Consider the following 23243-nt stretch of genomic DNA (forward strand, 5'->3'; position numbering starts at 1 on the left):
GGAGAACCCACCGACTCCAAAACTGACGTCGGTCCAGAGGGAGCCCTAAGGAGACTTCCCGAAACTCCCCTTTGTTGGAGGAGGCGGGGACCCCCAGCTTGGGGGTAGATCGCATTTATCAACTCCACCTTAATCTCCATGCCTATCTTCCACCCCAGAGAAGTTCCTCTCCGCTTCCCCCACGCCTGCGCCCCACACCCGAAAGGAGTGGGCAGTGTAGGAACGGTACCAAAACTCGGAGGTGCCAGCCCCACGCCCCTCGGCCAGGTGAGTAACAGGCCGTGGCGTGGACGGACCCACCATCCTCCAACAGAAACTCTGCTTCCACCCCTTGGCTGTTGCGGAAGGCGCTGCGCTGACCACGGGGGTACAAATAGCGGTTCGCGTCTCTGCCTTCAGCTCATTTGAGTATTAGCCCCGAAGTGGAACTGGGGGCCCACAGGGCACTTCTCCGTGTTGTTCTTAGAGAAACTGCCATGTGCTCCCCATTGGCTGCTGCCATCCGCGCTCCCACCCACAGGGCTCAGGGCTCCCATTTTCCTGCATCCTTTCCACTCAGCATCTTGTCTTTTTTTAATAATAGCCCTCCACGTCCAACGGCTATGGGCCGAGATCTTTATAGGCTTCACAAACCTGTATTTCTTCTGTGTGTGTGCAAGGGGTGCGTGTAGACAGGGGAGATGATCCAGCCACTTGTGATACAGGGCACAGCTCTATACCTGTCATGTGCATTATATCGAGATAGAGATAAAATCTTAGAAATTTGCTTGGAGTTTTCTTTTTAACTGAAAACACTTTTTTAAAAAAGCCAAGTAAGTTGATTCTTTCATCCCAACACAATACCAGCATTTCGCAATAGCATCACTTTAGTCCAGGATGACTTTTTCTCACATTTAACATGTTTTTTTCTTTTACAACTCTAGGACTTTTCCTAGCCAGAAATCACTCTGTTGCAACTGTGGCAGGAGATGGAAGTTGAAACAGAATGTTCTCGGAACGTTGTAGCTCTTTGAGAATGAAAAGCATGGTTTCAAAAGCAGCGTGATAGAAAATGCGCGTCTGTTGTGACTGATCATGACCGAACTCTGTTGTTTCTGCAGGGCCAGCCTGGGCCAGTGGGCCCCCAGGGGTACACCGGGCCCCCAGGCCTGCAGGGATTCCCAGGACTGCAAGGCCGCAAAGGTGACAAGGGCGAACGGGGGTCACCCGGGATCACAGGACCGAAAGGAGACGTGGTACGGTGACCGCTGGGACTCCCTTCACTTCTGCGATGGGCGGTGGGCGTCCCGGCCTTGGGTAAGTTTCCTGCCTTCTTTACAGGGAGCGAGAGGTGTGTCTGGATTCCCTGGTGCTGACGGAATTCCCGTAAGTGTTTTGCACGGTCGGGATTGTAAAACGCGGTACGCGTGCTAAGCAATAGCTTATGACTTACAGAAACGTCTCTGACTAGGCCTCTTGTTTTGTTTACCCCACGAGCCTGGCAGGGCTATACGTGCGTACTTTTGCCCCTGGAGTCCAGTCAAATATCAGACAGATTGTTTCCTTTGTAAACGTTCTTCTGGACTTGGCTTCAGCATCCAGGCTGCTTTGCCGAAGCCGGACATTGTTTTGTAATAAAGAGCTAGAGTGTTGCTCAGATATGCTCCGTAAGAGCCGGCCTCAACATTACGTTGCAACCTGCAGAGAGAGCAGCGCGGCCGCGAACACGGAGGTGATGAAGCCCTTTCGGACATTCGTGCAGCTTCCCAAAGTCTCTGAAGGCAAACCACACGTAAACGAGAAGAAGACAAGACAGGGTTCGTCCATGAGAAAATCTCCAAATGCAATAAAATGTGTTTTTCTAACCTAGTTTACTTTACTTCTAGTGGCATACAAAAATAAACAGAGCGCCTGACTCACGGCCTCTTCACAAGGACCCGCCAGGAGGTTTCCCAGGGTCCGCTTCCTGCAGAGCCCGGCTGTGCGGGGCGATGTGTTTATCACACACATGGGCGTCCGCTGCTGAAGCCTGACGACATCTGCTTCAGGAGCCGTGTGCACATGTCTGGGCCCTTACTCCACGCACCGTGTCCTGTGTCACCGTGTTAGCACACACACGCGTGCACACACACAGAATGCAGAGACGCATTCCCGGGGCTCTGCAAGCGGGGCTGCTGCCTGGGAGGAGAGCGAGGGAGGGCGAGTGTGGGAGCCGTCACAAAGAGGGCAAGCTCGTCTTTCAGAGCCTAAGCCACACATCCGGGAGAAGGAGGCTCCCGGAGCTGGAGAGAGGAAGCCACCCGCAGAGACGCAAGGCCTGGGTGGCGGTGACCCCGTGCGTCACCTGGACGGGGGGCTCCCACACACCGGTTCAACACACAGCTGCGACCAAGGAAGGAGGCCACTTTCCCATTAGTCAGAATCTTGAGAAATTGGCAGAGGTGAAGAATCCGTGATTTCCAGGGATAAACAAGGAGTATTTTCCTACCAACCTCCTCAAACCAATTCGCCCATTTTTAAACTTCTTCTCTGAGCTCTTTGGGCCACCCATCCGTTTCGTCTTCTGGAAGCTGAAATGTGAGTATAAATGGAGTGATCTCATGGAAAAATACTGTAACTCCTCTGAATCATATTTCAATTTGTTTTTCCACTTCTTAGACATTTAAGATGAGGAGCAAATAGTTTACAAGTTAGAGAGGAAGTACGGTCACGTGAAGGAGTGATCACTCCAGTGAGCATGGATCCAGGTGTCTGCAGAATCTCCAGGCTGCTCAAAACGGCCTCGCTCGCTGGCCACAGGGCTCCAGGACGGCACAAACGTGAACTGAAGGGCCACCGGCCGCTTCGAAGCCCCTCAGCAATGTGACGTGGAAGGACCGGGCTAATTTGAGCCGTTCAGAAGTCGTGCATAAAACGTGATACCCAGTTGGGATCTTAGAGGTGTGTCTAATTGGATGCTGAAGCGATATGAGCAGTCAGCTCAATAGAACAAACTGTTCTTTGAAGAACAATGTCAAACTACGTCAGATTGACGTGCCATCTCAAGTGACTTAGATCGATTCTAAGAGAGCAAGAAAAGCCAGCAGCAGACAGATAATTCAGGAGGAGCGTGAAGAACTCAGTTTAAGAAAAGCTTCATAGAATAACGCAGATCGTGAGCAGGGCATCTACTAAACTTGTTTTCTCCTGCCGAATTTGAAGGATCAGCTTTTGTGCCGCGTGACTTACGGGGTCTTTGGGTTGTCTCTTGTCCCCCAGACAGCTGCCTGGAAGTCTGTTGTCTCTCTTCTTATCTGATGGCGCTAGTTAAAGCAATGGCTTTGGATATCCAAAGCAAAAAGACGTACAACCAAAGAAAAATGCTACTTTTTTCATCTTGTTTCGTAATATCATCCAGGGTCCTGGCCGTCTGTGTAGGATTTGTTCATTTATCTTGAAATGTCCCAGATTTCTCAAAGTAAATCTAAAAGGCATCCAACATGGCCTCAAAAAATCACTGTGGAATATACGTTTGGTGTGTTGTCAACAAAATCAAAATGTTAAGGAAGCTAATAAAATGGCGTGTATCTGAACGTCTGTGGGGAGAAATAGCATGATACACTGTGGTCTGGTAGCACAAGCTGTGGGTTACTAGCCCAGCCCCTGGCTGTCTCGGGAACCGGACGAATACAGGTGGGACGCGCACAGACTCAGCCTGTCTCTAGTCATTCAGAAGACATTTGATCATGTTGCCTTCCCTCCCCCACCCTCAACATCGCAGAACATCTGACTTGCTTTCTGTCCGCGTTTAAAGTCAAGAAAGGAGTGTTCCCCCCAGGAAAGCAAATGAGAGGAAGTCAGTTGTTCTACAAAGACGTAGTCACGTGAAATCCCTTCCGGGGTGCGAGATCTCTTCCCCGTGTGGGATGTGGGTCCGTCAGACTCACCCTCTGCAGTTCAGTTGGGCACAAAAGATAAAGGCACCCTGTTGTCCTTGCAGGACCTAGCTGCTTCTAGAATGTTTTCTGGAATTCTTAAGTCTACCGTGACCTGTCCCTGCGAAGACAGACCTCCCAGTAGACCAACGACAATTCACTTCTTCACCAGAGCCCTTGGGAAACAGAACTTTGTCTGGAAGGCCTTTCTCTTGCTTAGAACTCTGCCCATGTGCCTCTGCTTACTTAATCTTCCATTCCTTCATCTGCTCGTTCTGGGTCATCTCTGCCCGTGGATTCATGCAGGATGGGAAGATACGGTGCTGTTTTATCACAGTGCTTGTGAGAACCACAGTGTGTGTGCTGGAAAGCTCACTTACTTTTCTCGTCCCAGGGACACCCCGGGCAAGGTGGGCCCAGAGGACCACCCGGCTACGATGGCTGCAACGGGACCAGAGGAGACGTGGGCCGGCAGGGACCCGACGGCCCTGCGGGGTTCCTTGGCCCTCCCGTGAGTACCCGCACAGCGCATGCCGTCCAGCGGTTAGCTCCAGAAACTAGCTGGCTGGCATTTGTCAGCAGAGGCCTGGAGGATGTCGTGTGCCTCTCGCAGGCCCATCCGAAGGCCCTTTCAGAAAGTGTCACAAAGAGACTTTCTAAGGAGGGCGGATTGTCTCCTGTGGACCCCAAGGCCGGGGAGAGAAGGCGTGCTCCTCCTGCCTCTCGCGCCCCCAGGGGGGTCACATCCCCGGGAGGGTCGCTCCCCTGCCCTCAGCGGGTGGTCAGGAGGAAGGAGATGTTCCTGCAGACATCTCAGAGTGGTTTTCCTGGGTCCAAAGAACTTCGTTTTCCTTATTCATTCTGTAAACAAGATAGAAAATGGTTGGCTTGGTTGCTGTTGTGCGATCTTTCCAGTGTCACCGTACTCTCCCCCAGGCCACATGTCAAGGAACAGTGAATTACAGTAATAGCAAAACTCAAATAAAAAGGCTTAAAGCTTGACAGATGCCCCATGAGTCACCATCTCATTAGATTCTAAAATCCTCTGTGACATGAGAAGCATTCTCCAGCCCTGACAGGTAGAAGTGAGCTCTTTTTAATGGAAGACGTTCCCATATTCATTTATTTTGTTGACTGTTTTCAGGTCTTTGCAAAAGATCTTGAAATGGTTTTCAGGACTGTCCTGCTACCCTCATACCATCAAAGTATTGCAAAGTCAGGGTTATACCAACATCTGGTTTGGTAAAATTTTTTATTTAGGAAACATTTTTAAAGTTGGGGAAGAGCAGCCATGCGTCCTGCCTGTGTTTCCTACAAAGCTAGTGGACTCCTCACCCCCACCTTTCAGGTTCCTCCCTGGGCTGTGTCTTTTTTGTGGTTCAACTTCTCAACGAAGACCATCACCTTCTAGTCTGCCCTAATATCGTAAAACTTTTATTATCAATAAATATATCCATTACTTTAAAATACTGGTTTTTTTAAGATTTTATTTATTTTTTTAAGAGAGTGAGCAAGAGAGAGAGCACAAACAGAGGCAGAGGGAGAAGCAGACTTGCCGCTGAGCAGGGAGCCCGACACGGGGCTCAATCCCAGGAGCCTGGGATCATAACCTGGGCCAAAGGCAGACGCTCAACCGAGCCACCCAGGCACCCCTAAAATACTGATTTTATGTGCAAGGCATTAAAAGACATTTAAACACACACATATGTGCATACACACCAGGTGTATTTGTCACGATTCTTTTTTACAGAATGACCCAGTATCTCTCCCGAAAATGGTGCCTCCATGCATACGTGTCCATATTTTTAGTACCCTAATGCCAAAGAAAAGACAAAAACATGATTACACAGGAAAATAACGTGTTGATATCCTAAAAGATTAGTTTACTGAGCATTTCTTTGGGTTTTTGAAAACACGTAAGTCCTATAAAGTATTTCCATTTTAACTTTGAAGGAAGATACTGCTGGGTAAATATAAAAGTGAGAGTCTCACCTTCGTGGCTAATCGTAGTGACCGGTGTTCAGAATAAGCTAAATAAGGAATAGGCATTGCCATAAAGGTCGATATTGAATCACCCAGATGACTACGGCTGCCCTGAAGGGTTAATGGGTCTTCCTGCGTTTTCTGTCTCCCATGTGTGTGCTACCATAGGGGCCCCAAGGACCCAAAGGACAGAAAGGCGAGCCATATGCGCTATCCAGTGAGGACCGCGACAGATACAGGGTATGTTCGCTAGATACGGGGCTCGAGACTAAGCGATCGGTGTAAACTCCTGATTAGTAACTGTGCTTTCCAAGTATGGCTGAGTTGTGAGGATGCAAGAATGGGGAGCACGTGGGGTGGTAGAACCACCCAAAATCATTGCTATCCCATCCGGGTGACGTTCAACCGTGGGTACACACTGTTCCCATATTCACAATGCCCCAGATAGGAGGTAACATAACCAAGCCCCTGGTTATGATAAAATGTAACTAGATCTAAAAATTTAGTTAAAAACCAGAACTCATACCATTGTGTCTTCTCAACTAGGGTGAACCCGGAGAGCCTGGATTGGTTGGTTTCCCGGTAAGTTCTGTTTTTATTAGCGAATGTTCCAAGCAGAACTTTAAGAACTCAGGACTCCAAATACCAGTCTACCTTTCTTAACAGCCTACTCTTGCTGCCTGTCCTTAGGGCACCCCCGGCCGCCCTGGGCCTGTAGGACAGATGGGTCCGGTTGGAGCTCCGGGAAGACCAGTAAGTACTCGCGTGGACACTCTCAGGGCGTCCTCTAGTGACCCAGCTGGTGCGACGGAAGCGTCACGATACAGCAGGGATGCTTGTGGTCACTCTAGAGAGCGTCCAGACAACACAGGTCATCCTTTGCATACATTTTGCTACTATTAAGGATGAAGAATGAGGACATGAAATTTGTGGGTACCAGATCACCACGAACCACGTCAAATTCTGACGTGGCATTGGCTGGGCGCCCCTCCTGTCCCACAGAAGCTCTCTCAGCCCCACACCCAGCCCGCTGACCAGGGCCCTGTCATCCCTGGGCAAAGCAGATCAAAGTCAAGTATGTGAATAAGGAGGTACTGGGCTCTGCCTGGGCGTGGCCATCATCGCGAGCGAGGTATTAGACATCAGTTAACAAAAAGGCCCTAGTGGCCCACCGGAGTGCCAGTCTGCAGGTGATCCCTACCCTTGCAACTTGAATGACAGAGTGAGTTCAGTGCAACAGGACAAATGCCTGGTTGAATGAGGGCTTGCTGCAGGGAAGAAAAGAACCAGAAAGGAGAGGCATGTCCCCCCCTGCCCAAGGACCCGGAGCTAAACCGCCACCAGAGGGCCCCTGACTCTCATTCCCCAGAAGTTTAGCAGTGAGACGAACGGACCTCGAACAACATTAGGAGAGATTTGGCTCCAGGTGGAAAGAGACCTTGTCGCAGAAAGCCAGTGAGATGCGCGTTCTGTGATCACGGGTTCTTTGCTCTCCTGCCGCACGAAGTTGCCGGCTTGCTCCCAGTGCACACCAGCAGGGAGGGGGGCATTCTTTAAATACACCGTTCAGGGAACCCGAAACAGCGGACGGTCCTCTCTGTGTCCTGGGCTGTTGGCACATCTGCAGGTCCTCCTCCAGGCCGTTGAATCGTCCACACTGCTTTGTGCTGAAACACGAACTGCTCCTCTCATGCACCTTTAAAGCCTCATCCTCGGGGTCGAGTTGACAGAGTGCTTTGCAGAAAGGCAGCGATGTTCGCAGCTGGACTTTCAACCCTGCAGTTTGGGCCTGTAGACTAATCCTGTTCACGAACATTTGCTGACCCACCAGCAAAACGTGCTAGACGGTGTCCTGTGGGGAACCCCAGAAGAGAAGCAGTCTCTGCAGTGACAGGGCCTGGGACCTTGCAAGGGGTCCGAGCAAGCAGGAGTAGGACACGGGTGAAGTCACAGGTCTGAACTCAGGGAAGCAAAGCCAGAACAGCTGTCCATGGCCAGCCGGCAAGTTCTGAGGGCCAGGCCTGACCCGGTCCTCCGCCTCCAGCCTCTTTGCTCCCCGCCCAGACAGATGTACCAGAAACCTCTATACATACTACACAGGCTTCTAAACATACAGCGGACAGCTTTCCCAGGGCTTTCTAGCAGATGTTATCTGGGTCCTGGGATAAAGAAAACAGTTTACACATTTCTTTGTATTTGTGCAGGGCCCGCCTGGACCCCCTGGACCGAAAGGACAGCCAGTAAGTTGGTTATGGGGGTGGGGGCGGGGTGCTTACATTCTCGTGCGTACCTTTCTTGGCCACAGAACTACCTGGTGGACGACAGGCTATCTATTTCGTGATGAGAATGATTGTGTAGGTTTTTAGGACTTAGTGTTATAAATGCAAAGTTGAATCCACAGGTCCCCCTGGAGTGCCTGACACATCACATAAGCGGATACAGCGAATGACTTGTTGTCTGCCAATCACACAACACCTGCTGTTGTGTGAAAATCGCACTGACGGACGTTTGATTGGAAATGCGGATGCAGGCACGGCTCGTGCTCATGTGAATGCACAAGGGACGAAATGTGACTAGATCCGTGTGGAGGAGCCAGTGGCATCCTTCTCACCCAGACGTGACCGGGCTGTTTGTGCCCGAGGGTGACATCGGCCTCCAGGGGACACAGTTGGGGATTTTCAAGTCCAGCTTGAGCCCAGAGCAGTGCTGTTCTCATCAAAGAAAGGCTATTAAGTTGGACGGAGCACAGGAAAGTAGGCGGTTGTCAGAGCCTGCAGATAGAACTAGGGTTCAGTGTCACCGGTGAGCTGGGTAGCTGTCCGAGACCAACAGCAGGAGGTTGGCAAAGGGGGTCTGTGATCAAGATCTGACACGTGTCGGAAGTGCTGGGCCGCGTTACCAACGTTGAAAGACCGTCCGTGGCCCACGCGAGGCTGAGGACATCCCCCAGCCCGCACATTCCCACGTCTGCTCCATAGAAACCTCATCTCTGTGACCTCCGGGGGACCTCGGCTGCCACCACCCCCGGGGCCCCCGGGCCCCCCCAACTCCCATCACCTCTCACATGGCTTCCGGCTGGGGCTGGAGCTCGTTAAGGCTGCTGCCCCCACCGCTGGGCTCCCCACTGTCTTGCAGCCACGAGCAGGGTGGGAACGGCCCAGAGCCAAGAGAAACGGATGTAGGACGGGGCGGCTGAGCCCCAAGGTTGCCTCAGATCCCCACTTGGCTGCAGCACAAACAGCCCTCACCCTCCACCAGGTCACTTCCTGGGGACTTGGACAGCCAGCTCATGGGGCAGAGGGACGGCAGGGGCCCCGGCAGATCGCATTCTCATCTAGCCTGGCTGCGTTTCTGTGCTTTGATTTCAGCTCCCGGCCAGGTGGGAAAGGAGCAAAACAGCAAAAATTAATTAAAGGCTTTGTTTTTATTTTTGGAGAATATCTGGGCATGGGAGGGAGCAGACGGGATACTGCCGAGAGGAAGACCAGATAGGGCCCCACGTGATCCTCTGTTGCCGTGGGAATGTGGAGACCCTGGGGAGGAAGCAGTGTTGTTTGCAGGCTGAAGAGAGGAGCGTTATTTCTATAATACGTGTGTGCAGGTCAGCTTCTTGTCGGGCTTAGCCTGGGCTTCGGGGTCAAGTCGGTCCTCCAACACGTGCCCGCCCCCTCGTGAATCTACTAAATCCTTGCTAAGTCGGGGCCCAACCCAGAGAATCACCATCCCCTAAATTCATTAAAAGGGTCAAAGTGTTTGTGAAATTTGAATTATCTTACCAAAAGGAGAAAAGGTGGAGGCAGAAGGGACACTGAGTCACAGTCCTCAGATACAGGATCCAGGAGGACAGTGAGCCTGAGGACTCGCTCTGAGACCCTCATCTGTGCAGATGACAGGTGTACGAACGAGTCCATGAGACCCAGGAGCAGGTCTGAGCTCCGCCACGCGCCTGCGGTGAGGACACACTCTCCCACCGCCCGCAGCGTCCACATTCATCATCGGGGGCGGGGGGGGGGTGGCGCTCGACAGTCTCAGGGCACTAGCTCATACAGCAAGTGCAGAATTAATGACTCAGCCAGCGTCCTGATCAGGACAGTTGAACAACAAACTCTAACACATCCCCAAGGGCTGGCAGAATAACCGCTGTCAGTCCAGTGTTTTCGAGGTTTTGCTTAGAGTATAAACTGCGGGTTCCTTGATAACACATCACGTTTCTGCTACCCTTCGTTTTCATCACTCAGACCTAATCCCAGCAAATGTGCGGAAGGCGCTGGAGGTGCCCCTTGCTGCTCCCCCCACGTGACCCCAGCCTGCTCCCGTTCACATACAGTGACCCCGGACTCGGACTTTTTTTATGTGGTTTACAGGTGGAACTCGCAAAAGAAAAGAGATTCGTTTTCTTTTGTGTCAAATAGCTTTGGGGAGGGGACTCCAGAATATCTGCAAGGATGATTGTTCAGTATGCCGCAAATAGATCTTATATTTCTTTTTCTTAAAAAAAAAAAAAGTATTTCACAGTGATTAATGACTCTCAAAAACTTAGAAAACTCATCTCTTTTCAGGGCAACAGAGGACTTGGCTTTTATGGAGAAAAGGGTGAAAAGGTAAGAAAACGCAATAGATAAAAAGTAGAGGCCTGCTTAGCAATTAGGAAATAAATCATTTTAATGACTGGTTGTCCTGGCCATTTGCACGGGAAATAATCACTGTGAAGTGCCAGGCGGTGGAAAAGGCTCCAATGACAGTGATGGGTCGCTAAGACCGTGAAAGCCACCAGCGTGGGTCAGCCCCGGCCAGACCTCTGACGCAGACACAACCTTGGCCGTCCGCAGCACCCACAAAGTAAAGGCATTGCCCCGAGGTGTCCCGACGTGGGGAACCCCGAGCTGATTGAGCAGACCGAGCCGGGAACCAGAGGCCAACATGGAGCCGGCTCAGGGAGCAGGCGGCCCACCCCGGCCGGGCTCACAGGCGAGCGGGAAGACCGCGGGGTCTATAATCCCCTGAGCCGCCAACCCGGCCTTCGAGGGCATCACTCGAGGCCATGTGTGTGAAAAGCTCAGCAGGCCAAGCCTCCCCAACACGTACCCATCGCATTCACAAAAGCTCCTGCCCCCCGTGCATGCGTGCGTTCGGTGCCCGCATGGTCTGCAGATTTTCAGCCTGTGTCCCACTGTGCTTTCCGATGGGACGGCGCACTAAGTGGGATCCGGTACCACCCAGGTCTGAAGAGAAAGGCTGTGTCCTTGTGTTAATACCCTAGAAAAGATTGTGAAAGCAAAACATTGAACGATCTGAACACATAAAGATGTAAATGCCTGTGCAATGAAATATGTCAACATAGTAAATAACACAAAAAGAAGAAAATCTGGAAGAAATCACGGAATGGAAGGGAGAGTAGGCACGTCAGGCAGAACAGAAATGAAGTGAGCGTCTATAATCTCCAAAGAGTTGATTCAAATATTAATAAGAAAATATCGAGCTCCTGACAGGTGAGAGGGCGGTGAGCAAGCGGTCCCAGACATTCTTTCAGAGGTAATATTAGCGGACTCTGAGAATACATGCATGGTCCCCCTTTCTGCAGCCGATACCTCCTGTCACTTCTGTTCATACTGTGTGACATCCGGGCTCACATTCGTATCATGTCCTTTACGTGGGGAAATTCCAAAGGAAAGACAGCAAGTTTCCTTTTGTGACGATGAGTTCCTGGAAGGTGAACTCTGCGTATCGTGCAGAGACCTTGTCTAAATGTTGCAGGTTCGTAGACGCCGTCTGGGCATCACATGAAAAGGGCTTCCTACTAACGATAAAAAGGCCAACTAAACTGAAGATCCTACTTTCTTTAACATAAAACACCCTGAACTGGTGAAACAGTGGTGGAAGTGGGGCGTCTTTCATTCCTTACCCCTTGGCCCCAGGCGCGGAAAGCCTTAGAGTAATGTGTTCATGTGAAGACATTAAGCCCCTGTATAGAGATTCAACACAAGGAGAGAACTCCGCAGAAGCAAAGGCAGCCCAAACTTGTGAACAACCTGAACAGCTTTTATGAATAAATTACAAATGATTATGAATGCAAGGGGGACACAAATAATTTTGCATTGTGATCATTTTATTTTATACTATGATTATAACATTACAGAGTTGATGTGCTTGTGGTTAGTAATACACAAAATAGAAACAGCAGTTTGTGGTGGTGCTTTTATTCACAGTCGATAGTGTCTTTCCAGTTTAAGGATTGCTGCTTTTGCTAACCCACCCACAGGGTGACGTGGGAGTGCCAGGACCCAATGGGATCCCATCAGACACCCACCATGCCATCATCGGACCCACGAAGGAAATGTTCCACCCAGAGCATTATAAGGTAAAGAGGCTTCAGCAAAATTGACTGTATTCCCAGTAGAACTATAATGAGAAGGAAAAAAGGAACTTTCTTTGGTTTTTTTAAAACAATCACAAAGCCAGGGAGTCCTCACCATCCAGCTGGTGCCTCATGCATGAAAACACTGCCCACAATCACACGGGTGCCCGGTCCCTCATCTTCAAAAGCTGTGACAAATTTGAGACAATACGAGATTTCATGAAACCATCTCAAATCTGTCCTAAGTACGCAGCTCTCCTGTGCAGGCGCGGGCTCATGGTCAGAGCATAGTTCAAAGCCAGGATGTGGAACTCTCTGGGCAAAGTCTTGTATTTGGTGCAATGAACCTGCTTTTACTCTTTGCTGACATGGGGCATCATTGTGGGTGTTTTTGCATCAGTTTTCTGATTTTTATAAATTCATTAATATTTTGTCTGATTAAAAGTGTAGTCTTGGGGTCTACATAAGCATTAACAACCCATTTACCACTCACTCACTCAGACAGGCCACTGAACGACCCCGAGAGTTCGAGCTCCCTTGTGCCCAGTGCGGATGGTAACTCTGGACCGCGTGTTGCTGCTGAGTGCAGACTGCAGTGAAACCCCCAGATTAGGGCGGGCACAGGCAGTGCCTGGGGACCCCAAACATAGAACCTAATTCCCGCTCTCAAGAATCTGTCCAGATGGGGATTGGGTGCACGGCCGTGGGTGGGAGAAGGCCGGCCTCAGAGGAAATCAGTTGGGCGTCTGTGCCTGACTTAAGAACCACCTGACCATGGATAGAAGTGGCTCGGGCAGTAGCCCGTGGGAGGCAGAATGCAGGGAAAGTGTGTCAGGAGCAGGCGGTCATGAGCCAGCTGAGTTTAGAGCAGGACACTGCTGGACAACCAGGCAGGAGGGGGTCCCCATCCAGTCATCGGTGGGATCCAGGCGGGATTCTGGCTCCTGGGGGTGCCCCGACCCTCAGCCAGGTAGGGCCTCTGTCCAGTGTCAGGACAGGAGCCAAGGATGTGGTGAGGCCAGAGCAGGCTCAGTCCATGCTGAGGTGCTCAAGCTTGCACCCCAGATTTCCTTCGTCTTCTGCAAGCAGGACAGGCTGGGGCCGGGGTCCGGCCAGCCTGCAGGAGGCTGCTGCAGGGGGACAGGGATCCAGGACGCCGTCCCGGCAGAGATGGGGAAAGGAGCCCAGCTGGTCACTACATTTCTTTCACCATCTTAGACCAAGAGGGATGGGAAAAATAGATCATATAAAATTGATACTGCTTTCCAAATAAAGTCTCTCTTTTTCGGGATTTTAGTACGTTCCAAATGTGTCTTTTTCTCAGAGGACTCTCCTAAGAATATCTCACTCAAACGAATGTTATGGTCAGGGGCTTGTCCCCGGGCGTGTGCTCTGGGCAGCGCGTCCTGTCTGCCTGCAGCTGGGGGTGATGAGGACCGACAGCACGCCGAGAAGACGGGCAGCCTCGCAGTCGTATGACACATAACATGTGGTTTAACGGCTGATGTGAAAATGCAGAAGAAATCGCACCCCTTTTCTCTTGAAGTCTGAAGCTGCAAAGTGGAGGACTTGCTTATTCTGATGCATTTGTAATTATTGTTTACAGGTCCACTAAACACTTTTCTGCGACCTCAAACCCTGATCACCGTTTCTATTCTTGAATTAATGGCCTGTCTTACATTTCATTGTCTTCACAGGGTGAAAAGGGGAGTGAAGGGGAGCCAGGAATAAAAGTAAGTTGAGCAGTTGCTTCTCCCTAGGGGGGCCCCCAGTTCCCGTGTCCCCATGCGGTGATTAGCGTGCGGGCTCTAGCGGCATCCACCTGCTTCTGCAAGCGGGTTCGCTTTGCCGCTTCTCTTCAGAAAACGGTTTTAGACTGTCTTCCCTTTTGCATCACAAACGACAGCTCATTGACATTTCCTGGGGCTCGTGGGCTGAACCTCCGTGCGTTCGGAGAGCAGGTGTGGGGCTTGAGGCCCCAGCAGGTTTGGCGATGGCTTCGGTTCTGGGTCCAGCTCACCGTTGCTCGGCCGTTCGTCCTTGCCACACCTGCCCCATAGTCCCAGCCCTCCCAACATCACCAGCTACGTGACAATGCCTGTGGTGTCCAGGATTGCCGATAATCCAGGCCGCCTGGCCAACTTTCTGTGACCCGATGTAGTGCTGGGGTGGACCGGGGACCCCAGTAGGCAGGCTGGCTAGTCGGGGGGCTGGAACCCCCGAGCAGGGGAGGTGTGACAGGCCGGCCACCTGACGTCTCTGTTCTCTCCTAGGGCATCTCCTTGAGGGGAGAAGAAGGAGTCATGGGTTTTTCGGGTCCACGGGTAAGCCCTGCTTTCCATAACTGCGGTCTGTGTCGGTTTGTGTTTTAAGCAAATGCATTCTTCAGAGCAGTTTTAGGTTGCCTGTGAGGTTGAGGTCAAGGTGCAGAGATGTCCCATATGCCCTCCCTCCGCCCACCTCACGCGGCCTCCCCCACTGCCAGCGTCCCAACCAGAGTGGCCCCCAGGGACTGGTGTTTGACACTGTGCCCCCCACTGGAGGAGGGCGGGAGCAGGACAGACATTGCTGCTTCTGTTAGTGAGGCTCACCTAACCTGTGGGGACAACCGTGCAGACTGTCTCTGACACAAGAACGCAACGCTTGTTTCCCTGAGGGTCCAAAGGAAGTGTCCCTAGCAGGATGGGGGGGCGGTCAGGGGAGTGTCTGCCCCAGGGAGATTCAGCACCTCTGGCTCCCACGCCCGAGAGCAGACCTCCTTCTTCAGAGCGTGGCCTGAGATGACACCTGCCACTTTGACCCCCCCTCCACAGGCCAGAGCTCGGTCACCTGCCGAACTAAGCGACAAGTGAGCTGGGAAGCGTGGCCAGAGCCATGGCCAGAGCAGAGAAGGTGGCCTGGTGGTGACTCTCTGGTAGCAACTACCCCTAAAAAGACACGTGTTAGAGTCTTCGAAAATAGGAAGAGACTCCTGAAACTGGTGGAGAGCAGGCCTTGCTCTGTCTCTCCCTGTTGAGGCACAGCGTCCTTACCCATTTCTCCGTATTTCCTCAAGGGGTGGACATGATGCATTCCTGAAAGTGTCACTAAAATGATCCACCTCCTTAAGGAAATAAAAAGAATCTTCGGATGGCTTTGCTATTTCATAGTGAAGCATTTCACACCAGCCCACGGCAGGTGCCATCACTGCGCCTCCTGGAAAACATCGCTGCATATTCTGAGCCGCTGTTTCTATTTTCTGTTCCACCCAGGGTGCTGCTGGCTTTGATGGTGAAAAAGGTTCACCGGGACAGAAAGTAAGTGGATGCATGGAACGCCACCTGCTCGGGGCTGACACACCTTACAGGGGTCAACTATGAAGACTGCTCTCCTGGGACAAGAAATTGTCCTGCAGAAAAACACATTTAAAGCCCTGAGTTTACAGCGGCATAAAGCATCCTTCCTCCCAGATCACTGGCGATGCCCGAGGCAGCCCACCCACCTGTTTACTCCCCTTTGCAAAGCAGTGCATTGGTTTGTCTGGCGCTCTCCTTGGTGTCATTGTGCACCACTCAGGAAAGTCGCCGATGTGGTGGCCAAGTGTCTACCTGCATTTTTCATGGTTGATCTCACACATTTTGACACTATCTTCAATGATGACCCAATTAGTTAGTTTTATTCCGTGTTCTGTGGACAGATTTTTGGCAGTTTTTTAAAAGGAATTAATAAGTGAGAAATGTGTAATGAATCTGGGTCAGCTTAGAATTGTCTGAGCTCCTGGTCATAGGCGAGGGTACGTGTAGAAACAGTGCTCTTAACGGGTGACGTCGCTGGGTTCCCTACTTACTGTTTCTGGTGATTCAATCATAGGATACATAGCCGGCCTCCTTCCCATTGTGGACGCCAGCGCCCTCCCCAGCCACAGGTGTCCCCGCTCTGTGGGCATCGTTTAGGATGCCCGCGAGCCCCCGGAGGACATGCATCTGTCCCCGCGTATGATTGCACGGGGAAGAGCACACCTCTAGCACCCTGCCCTCTGGTTTTTCGGCCCCGTGCCTCGCAGATGACCACAGGTGAGCACGGACACGTCCGTGTGGCCCTGTGCAGCTTGTGAAGCAGCAAGACGAGGATGCAGCCTGTGTGCTCACGACCCCTCACCAGGCCTCCAGCTGCTTGCCATGGGGCAGCCATCACAGAGTCCACGTTAGGGTGCATGCCTCTCGGGGTCCACGGGCTCACATACCCATCAGTCAGCCCTAGTAGGTGTCTAGAAATAGACTTTTTTAAAAATCAGTTTGGCCTCTGACTCAGGACTCTGTTGAATCCTGCTCATGGCTCCATCGCGGGATGGTGGTAGGACATCAGGAGAACCAGAAGGATGTGGGGCTCATCAGTGTCCCACAGGGGGCTCCCCCTTGTCTGTCCAGAGACTGCAGATGGCCTTGGCCTCCCAGCTCGGTTTCCGAACTCACTGGCTCTAGGCACGGGCCCTGCGAGCCCTCCACACGGGCTCTGACCACTTGCAATGGGACCAGCCTTGACTCCTTCCTGCAGCCTTGGCTGATGTGACTCTTCCCGTCCCCGTCCTTTTATTCCAAACTCAGGCCAGGGGGCTGACATCAGGGTTTCCCTAATGACATTGACCTTCTCACGACATTAGTAACTGGTGGGGGTGTATGCTCCCCAAAGACAGCGTACCTGGAGGACAGCTGTCCAGGCTGTACCCCAACCAAGGGCCAGAAGGCCAAATTCCAGTTAAGGATTTCAGTAATCAAGTGAGGGGACAGAGGACTAAGCAGACGTGACATCTACAAGTAATCCATTCCACCCACAAACATAACTGAAGTGCTGCTGTTAATAGTGAAATGACAATTATGATTTTTTTCTACACCCAACACTAACGAGTTATAGGCTTTTAAAAAGTGGTTGGACACAGCTGCCCCCGGAACGCGTTGTTTACGTGAGACAAGATGCTCGGCAGACACCACCTGGGGCCTCTGAGTGCTGTGTCCAGATGTTAGGATGAAGGCCCACAGCCTCCAGGGGAAGACAGGGACACTTCTGGCCAAGCGGGACGTCTCTGTGGGGAGACAGTTTACTCGACTACACAAATAGGAAATGCCAGGGACACACACGAATGGCGGAGTCACCTGCTTGTTCAACCGCACTGCATCTCAGACGTGACCGCTGGGCATCCTCCTACTGGACAAGTTGCCATTATTCCTCACTGTCCAGTTACTAATCTAATCCCCAGATAATTCCTCCTTGACCACGCACCCCTTGCTTCCCCTGACCCTGTTGTCGTGTTTGCACCTAGAAACACAAAGAGAACCTGTTAGATGGTGGTTCTCTCAGTGTGCCAGATGACTGGGCCTCCAGCTGCCAGGGGTCTCAGATGAACCACGAGTGCGAATTTTCCCCTTTACTCTGCTGAGTTATACCTAATACTCAGCCCACCCCCAGTACCCAGTAACTCCCCTGCTGCTGAGAACTCACAGGAAAACTTCTAGATCATTGTGTTGGCTTTGAGGATTCCAGCTGCCAGTCGTCTGGGCGAGAAAAATCCTGAGCACCCTTAATTGTGCCCTTTCTCCTGTTGGTTTTCTGGAACAGCCGGTTCATTCCAAACCGCTCAGGCTTGGTTCAGAAGTGTTGGTGCTGTTTTGGGGTATTCAACACAGGTGGTGGTCACGTGGTCTGGGGGTGCTGTCCGGTGATGACGTCACACCCCGCAGGTGATGCTCGGGCGCACAGGGCGACAGGCACATTTGGAGCGATTGCTGTGCTGGGCGCACATGCAGCTCAGACCGAACGCCTCATTGCCGGCCCCTGTCCCTGGCAAGCTCTCGCAGGATTTCTTGCCTATCTCGAGAGATGGCCTCCAACTAGATCCATTTAGCACCAGAGAAATTTGCCTTCACTTCTGAATCTTCAGCTCCACCTAGTGTGAAAGGAAATCTGTCCACATCAAAGGCCCACCGTGAAAACCCACATTACCGCCATCCGTGTTCATTCTAGACAGCAGGACTTTCCACATTCACATTATCCTGTAACATAATCAGAATCTGGGGCCTCACCGTACATGGTCTTTAGCAAGAGTGAACGAGTTTCTAGATTTTTTAAAAAGCTTTACATGTATCTCCAGCTATGACGCGACTCAGAGGAGGGTAAGCATTCTCTTTCGATAAATACTCAAGGGAATTAGAAAGCAGCACTTTGCACTTCTTAAATGAAGAGAAAAATTCTAAATTAAGAAGCATCAATGCAGGGGCGCCTGGGTGGCACAGCGGTTAAGCGTCTGCCTTTGGCTCAGGGCGTGATCCCGGCGTTATGGGATCGAGCCCCACGTCAGGCTCCTCCGCTTTGAGCCTGCTTCTTCCTCTCCCACCTCCTCGTGCTTGTGTTCCCTCTCTCGCTGGCTGTCTCTATCTCTGTCGAATAAAAAATAAAATCTTTAAAAAAAAAAAAAAAGCATCAATGCTTCTGTTTGGCGTTAACTAAAAGTTTCCAAAGCACATCTTGGGGGAAGGTTTTAATAGATGGTCATTTGTGACCTCACTGACGTGGGCCTCCAGGCCTCCTGAAAGATGTAGCAGGACGGACACAGTACCCCTGGTGCACAGTTCCCGCTCAGAAGGTGAACCTGCGCCCAGGGAACCCGTAGCTCTCACGGCTCCTCGAGGGGAAGTGCGCGGGGCAGAGGAGCGCCGCACGGCGCCACGAGGAAGAGGCGGCCGCTCCCACCGTGGGGCCCGGGCAGCACCAACAGCCCAGTGTCTCCAGCAGCAACGATGGAAACGTTACTGAGAAAGAGAGGAGGAGGCAGCTATGATGAATTATGACACTTAGAGACTATCCACCAAATGTCATGTCTGGACTTTGTTTGGATCCTGATTTGAACAAAGCAACTTCAAAAAAAAAATTTTTTTTTGAGACCAGAATCAGGGGAAATTGGGCACAGAGTGTGTAGTAGGCAATTTTAATGAATGGTGAGCATTATTAGACATAATAATGGTATTTTGGTCACTTCTTAGATCCTGTTAGAGGTACGAATAAGCATTGAGCATCTTTCTTGCAGGGGATCAAAGGACTGGATGGTTATGAAGGCCCCCACGGACCCCCAGGACCCAAGGTGAGCTCAGTGTTCCTTTGGCGTGCGGATCACCTGCTGATCGCCCTGTTGGCAGAGGCATCCTGTGTGATCTAAGCAAGCACACAACACCCAGGCCTGGGCAGCTGCAACGGACACGGATCTATTAGTCCCGTGTGTCTGGGCCACACAGGGGCATATGGAAGTCACGGCCTGGGGCGGAGCGAACCAGAGGGGTTCTGGGAGCAGGCTTCGTAGTAACAAGAGGGTAGGGTACTCCCTCTTCCCAGGGGAGAATATGATTAACTTGTATGAGTAATTCCATGGGCTGGCAGGGAGGTGATACCCTGTCAGCTGAGAACCAGGTGGGGTGCAGCTGGGCAGGTGATGGGGACCCAGCCAGGTGGGGAGACTTTCCTGCTGGGGGGGCACATCTGGTGAGGACCAGGCAATTCAGTGGTTAGGCCTTCGGGGCCCTGGGAGGCTCGAGAAGGTTTAGGTCTTATCATCCAGATGGTATTAGATCAGGGTATCATGGCATCACACCCTGGCCACCCTACGGGGGTGCCCAATAATGGAGTCATCCGACAGTACAGAAAGTAGTCACCTACCTGACCACCTCTGGTGCTCGACGAGGATTTCAGAGGGAGATTAGTACCTTCTACTTTGTTGCCTCTTGGTGCCGCCGGCTGGTGCCCGGCTGGTAGCCTGGACATCACCACAGCCCAGGGGAGATGGTGCCCCAGCTTTATTCCCTGCAAATATGCAGAGTATCCAAAACTCCAAAAGGTGGGTCTCAGATTCTTCTGTTTTCCTCTTTTCTTCCTCCAGGGAGAAGCAGGCGATCGTGGCCCCCCGGGTGCACCTGCTTACTTCCCTCACCCCTCCCTAACCAAAGGTTTGTATGTCCACATCACACGTGCATCCTCTTGTTTCGGACACGGTTGTGAACTTGCAAGAAAGGTTTTCTAAGCAAAACAAAGCAAAACAAAAAAAGATGTTTAGAACATAACCTTTGGAGAACATCAGTCTCACGTATAGCTCCCCTCCCTGCTTGAATGTGGGGTCACAGAGAGACCCCTGTTTCACCTGTGCCCTCTGTGCTCCAGCCGAGCCCCCTTCCCTGGGAGAGTCCCTCGCGGCTGCGTGCCGTGTGCACGTGCTGCTTGGCCACCTGTCTGTAATACCACGAACGAAACCCAGTTCCCTGCACCTCGGGCTTCCTGGCAGCAGCCCCAGCCTCCCTCACTCCTTTCCGCCCCACGGGCACCGAGGTGCTTCTCCCCTCTGCTTGCCAGTCTGAAGCCCCAAGTTGGCCATAATCCATTATCTGTTAACGGCCACATCCTTTGAACCTTCAAGGAATCCCCATGTATTTGCATGACCGACTGCCCAGAGGATGTTCCCACTGTCCCAGTGGACCCCTGAGTGTAAGTGAAGGGTTTTGTGTGTGTTGGAGCTGACGCCCATTTCGTTATTTTACTCAGCCTTCCAGATGGGTGGGACCATACCAAAATATTCTAATTCTGCGATAAGAGCAATGGTCTCAGAACCTTTTTGAACGTGAGTCCTTCTAGGTTAAAAAAAAACAAAACTGTTTTCAGCACGCCTCTGAATAATCGTACGTACATGTATTTATGGATAATTTATCATGTTGTATGGAGCGCCACGAGGGCAGTGATTTTCTCCGTCGTGGATCATTCCTGCATCCCCACTTTCTGACGCATCAGAAAGGAGTTTTTAAGGCTGAGCGTTTTAAAATAAAGATGGTCAAATATTGTCTTCCTGCACCCAGCAGACCAGTTGGCCCCCTGCTTTATATGTCCAGGGGTCAAATACGCCCTCTCCTGCATGCTGGAAACCATCTGTCCGTTTGAGAACAACCTTTGCATGTGTTCGTCCAACGTGGATGAGAACACAGACTAGCACAGGGCTGAGGACAGAGCCCGGCGAGTCCCTGAGAGAGCAACGCCATTGGCTCCCCGACGCAGAGAGAGCTGCGTTTCATGCGTTCCTGCCAATTAACACATCCGGGTCGATGAGTATGCTTGGAATCCACGCTCAACACCTCAGATCGCCCTCCCTGGGCACCCGTCCTCTAGACTGTGGAGTCGGACGTGCCTGCCAAGCCAGAAACCCCAGGAAAAGGAATATGAGCTCCACTCACTAATATGTTAGTGGTTATGGTGACATTGAAATACTGCCTTTTGAGGCTTCAGGAACATAATTTTTTTAAATTAATGTGAGCCATTTTTCAAAAACATCACTAAGAGCCCAGAATCCATCTACTTCCCGTTTTCACCACCTCCTTTTTCCAAAACCACACTAGGAAGGTGATGGCTCTGAGTTGGTGAGCGGGCAGGTGAGGGCTCCTGAGCACAATGGGCTGACTAATGAGCAGATTCCCTCCAGGAGGAGAGGAAACTAAATGTATCCTCACAGAGCAGCCTTGCAGGAGCTTGTCAAGACCCGGAAGGCTGGAGGAGACTTGTGGGTTTTTTCTAATGATTGCAAGGTAACTAAAACAATTAATCTTGCTCTTCTTCCAAACAAATGAGAGGGTAGGTGGTTTTCACTTTTATTGTGTCCCCCTCTTGCTCGTTCCTGACAGCTAGCACTTATGCAGTGCTCCCGGCACGCGGGCAAGGGTCTCAGCTGCTCTCATCACACCTGTCGGTTGATTTACTTTTCCTAACCAGCCCCTGAGATGGGGACTGATGTCACCCCTGTGTTGTTGGTGGAGAGGTTGAGGCACAGAAGTCAAGATTACGTGTGTTATGAGTGGAGGAGCAGACGTCGGACCCAGGCAGTCCTGTTCTGAGTGTGGGGCCCGTCTCGGTTGCAGGTGCCAGAGGTGACCCAGGATTCTCAGGGACCCACGGGGAGCCGGGAAGCCGGGGTGAACCAGGAGACCCAGGCCCCCCGGGCCTCCCCGGCACGTCCGTCAGAGACGAAGGTAATTGACTCCGTGGTATCAAACGTGTGCCGCCCCCTGCCGCCGGTGTTCATGTAGAGCCCTGGCCCCTTCCTGACCACTCGGCTCCGCCGCTGGGCTCTCTCAGACGAGGCTCAGCGGCTCGAACCGGCTGGAGCACGTGTGCCACGGGGCTTCTGGGGAGCGGTGCCCCTGCGACAGCAACTCCCCACGGGACCGGGTTGTGCCGCTGATGAGCAACTAGCCTGATGCTGTTGGCTGGCTGGGATGAGCGGGGGCAGTCGTCCGAGCTCATGGCCAGGGCTACAAGTCTCACACCTTCGTTTGGGGCTTTTTTGAGGTTGAAATAGGGTGATGAAATCTGCCAACAGCAACAACCCTTAAGTCACTGAGACTGTAGATCTGAGAGTCCTGGTGGCCCCTGGGGGACGGGAATTCCAACACAGATGTTCTGTATCCCAAGTCTCATGCTGCTGGTGGTCGCTGTTGGATTTTCAGATGGCAAGAGAGGCCTCCCGGGTGAAATGGGCCCCAAAGGCTTCACAGGAGACCCAGGCATCCCTGCACAGTACCCCGGCCCGCCAGGCACTGATGGAAGGCCAGGACTCCAAGGACTCCCAGGGCCTGCTGGACCACCGGGACCAGACGGTAAGAGGAAGGAATCGCATTAGGACAGAGCAGCCTGGCCCCTGCCAGAGGTTTATAGGGTTTTTCTGCTAAATAATTCCATGAGCCAACGCGGTAAGCATTGCTGTGGGGTGTGGCAGGTGCTCTGGGTTGCAAACAGAAAAGCAAGCGATGAGGGAAGCTGCTGAGTACCAGCAGGCCCGTGGACATTACCCAGTAGGGTTTGGCTGACAAACTCCGATGAGGTCAGCTCTGCGGTGGAACATCTGAGCGGCGCGGTCTGGAAGCAGGTGCGAGCTGAAAGCTGTCGACGTCTCTGTGATACGTTCCATCACCTTCTTCCAGGGTGGAGGCCTCCTGCCTTGACTTGTAGCCTCTCTC

The 23243-nt window shown here is 52.0% G+C and overlaps 1 protein-coding gene across 1 annotated transcript in view; it reads left to right on the forward strand.

Annotated features, from left to right (window-relative positions):
* Window positions 1-23243, forward strand: part of COL4A2 (collagen type IV alpha 2 chain) — a 169918-nt gene that overhangs the window by 103931 nt on the left and 42744 nt on the right. The window contains exons 5-20 of the mRNA XM_034665466.1: window positions 1101-1235; window positions 1321-1365; window positions 4288-4404; window positions 6045-6116; window positions 6423-6458; window positions 6567-6629; window positions 8081-8116; window positions 10436-10477; window positions 12136-12234; window positions 13929-13964; window positions 14505-14555; window positions 15483-15527; window positions 19289-19342; window positions 20132-20198; window positions 22146-22256; window positions 22734-22883. Coding sequence (XP_034521357.1) covers window positions 1101-1235; window positions 1321-1365; window positions 4288-4404; window positions 6045-6116; window positions 6423-6458; window positions 6567-6629; window positions 8081-8116; window positions 10436-10477; window positions 12136-12234; window positions 13929-13964; window positions 14505-14555; window positions 15483-15527; window positions 19289-19342; window positions 20132-20198; window positions 22146-22256; window positions 22734-22883 — 1159 coding nt within the window. The remainder of the gene's footprint in view (window positions 1-1100; window positions 1236-1320; window positions 1366-4287; window positions 4405-6044; window positions 6117-6422; window positions 6459-6566; window positions 6630-8080; window positions 8117-10435; window positions 10478-12135; window positions 12235-13928; window positions 13965-14504; window positions 14556-15482; window positions 15528-19288; window positions 19343-20131; window positions 20199-22145; window positions 22257-22733; window positions 22884-23243) is intronic.

The sequence above is a fragment of the Ailuropoda melanoleuca genome, chromosome 7 (assembly GCF_002007445.2).
Source record: "Ailuropoda melanoleuca isolate Jingjing chromosome 7, ASM200744v2, whole genome shotgun sequence".
Taxonomy (NCBI): domain Eukaryota; kingdom Metazoa; phylum Chordata; class Mammalia; order Carnivora; family Ursidae; genus Ailuropoda; species Ailuropoda melanoleuca.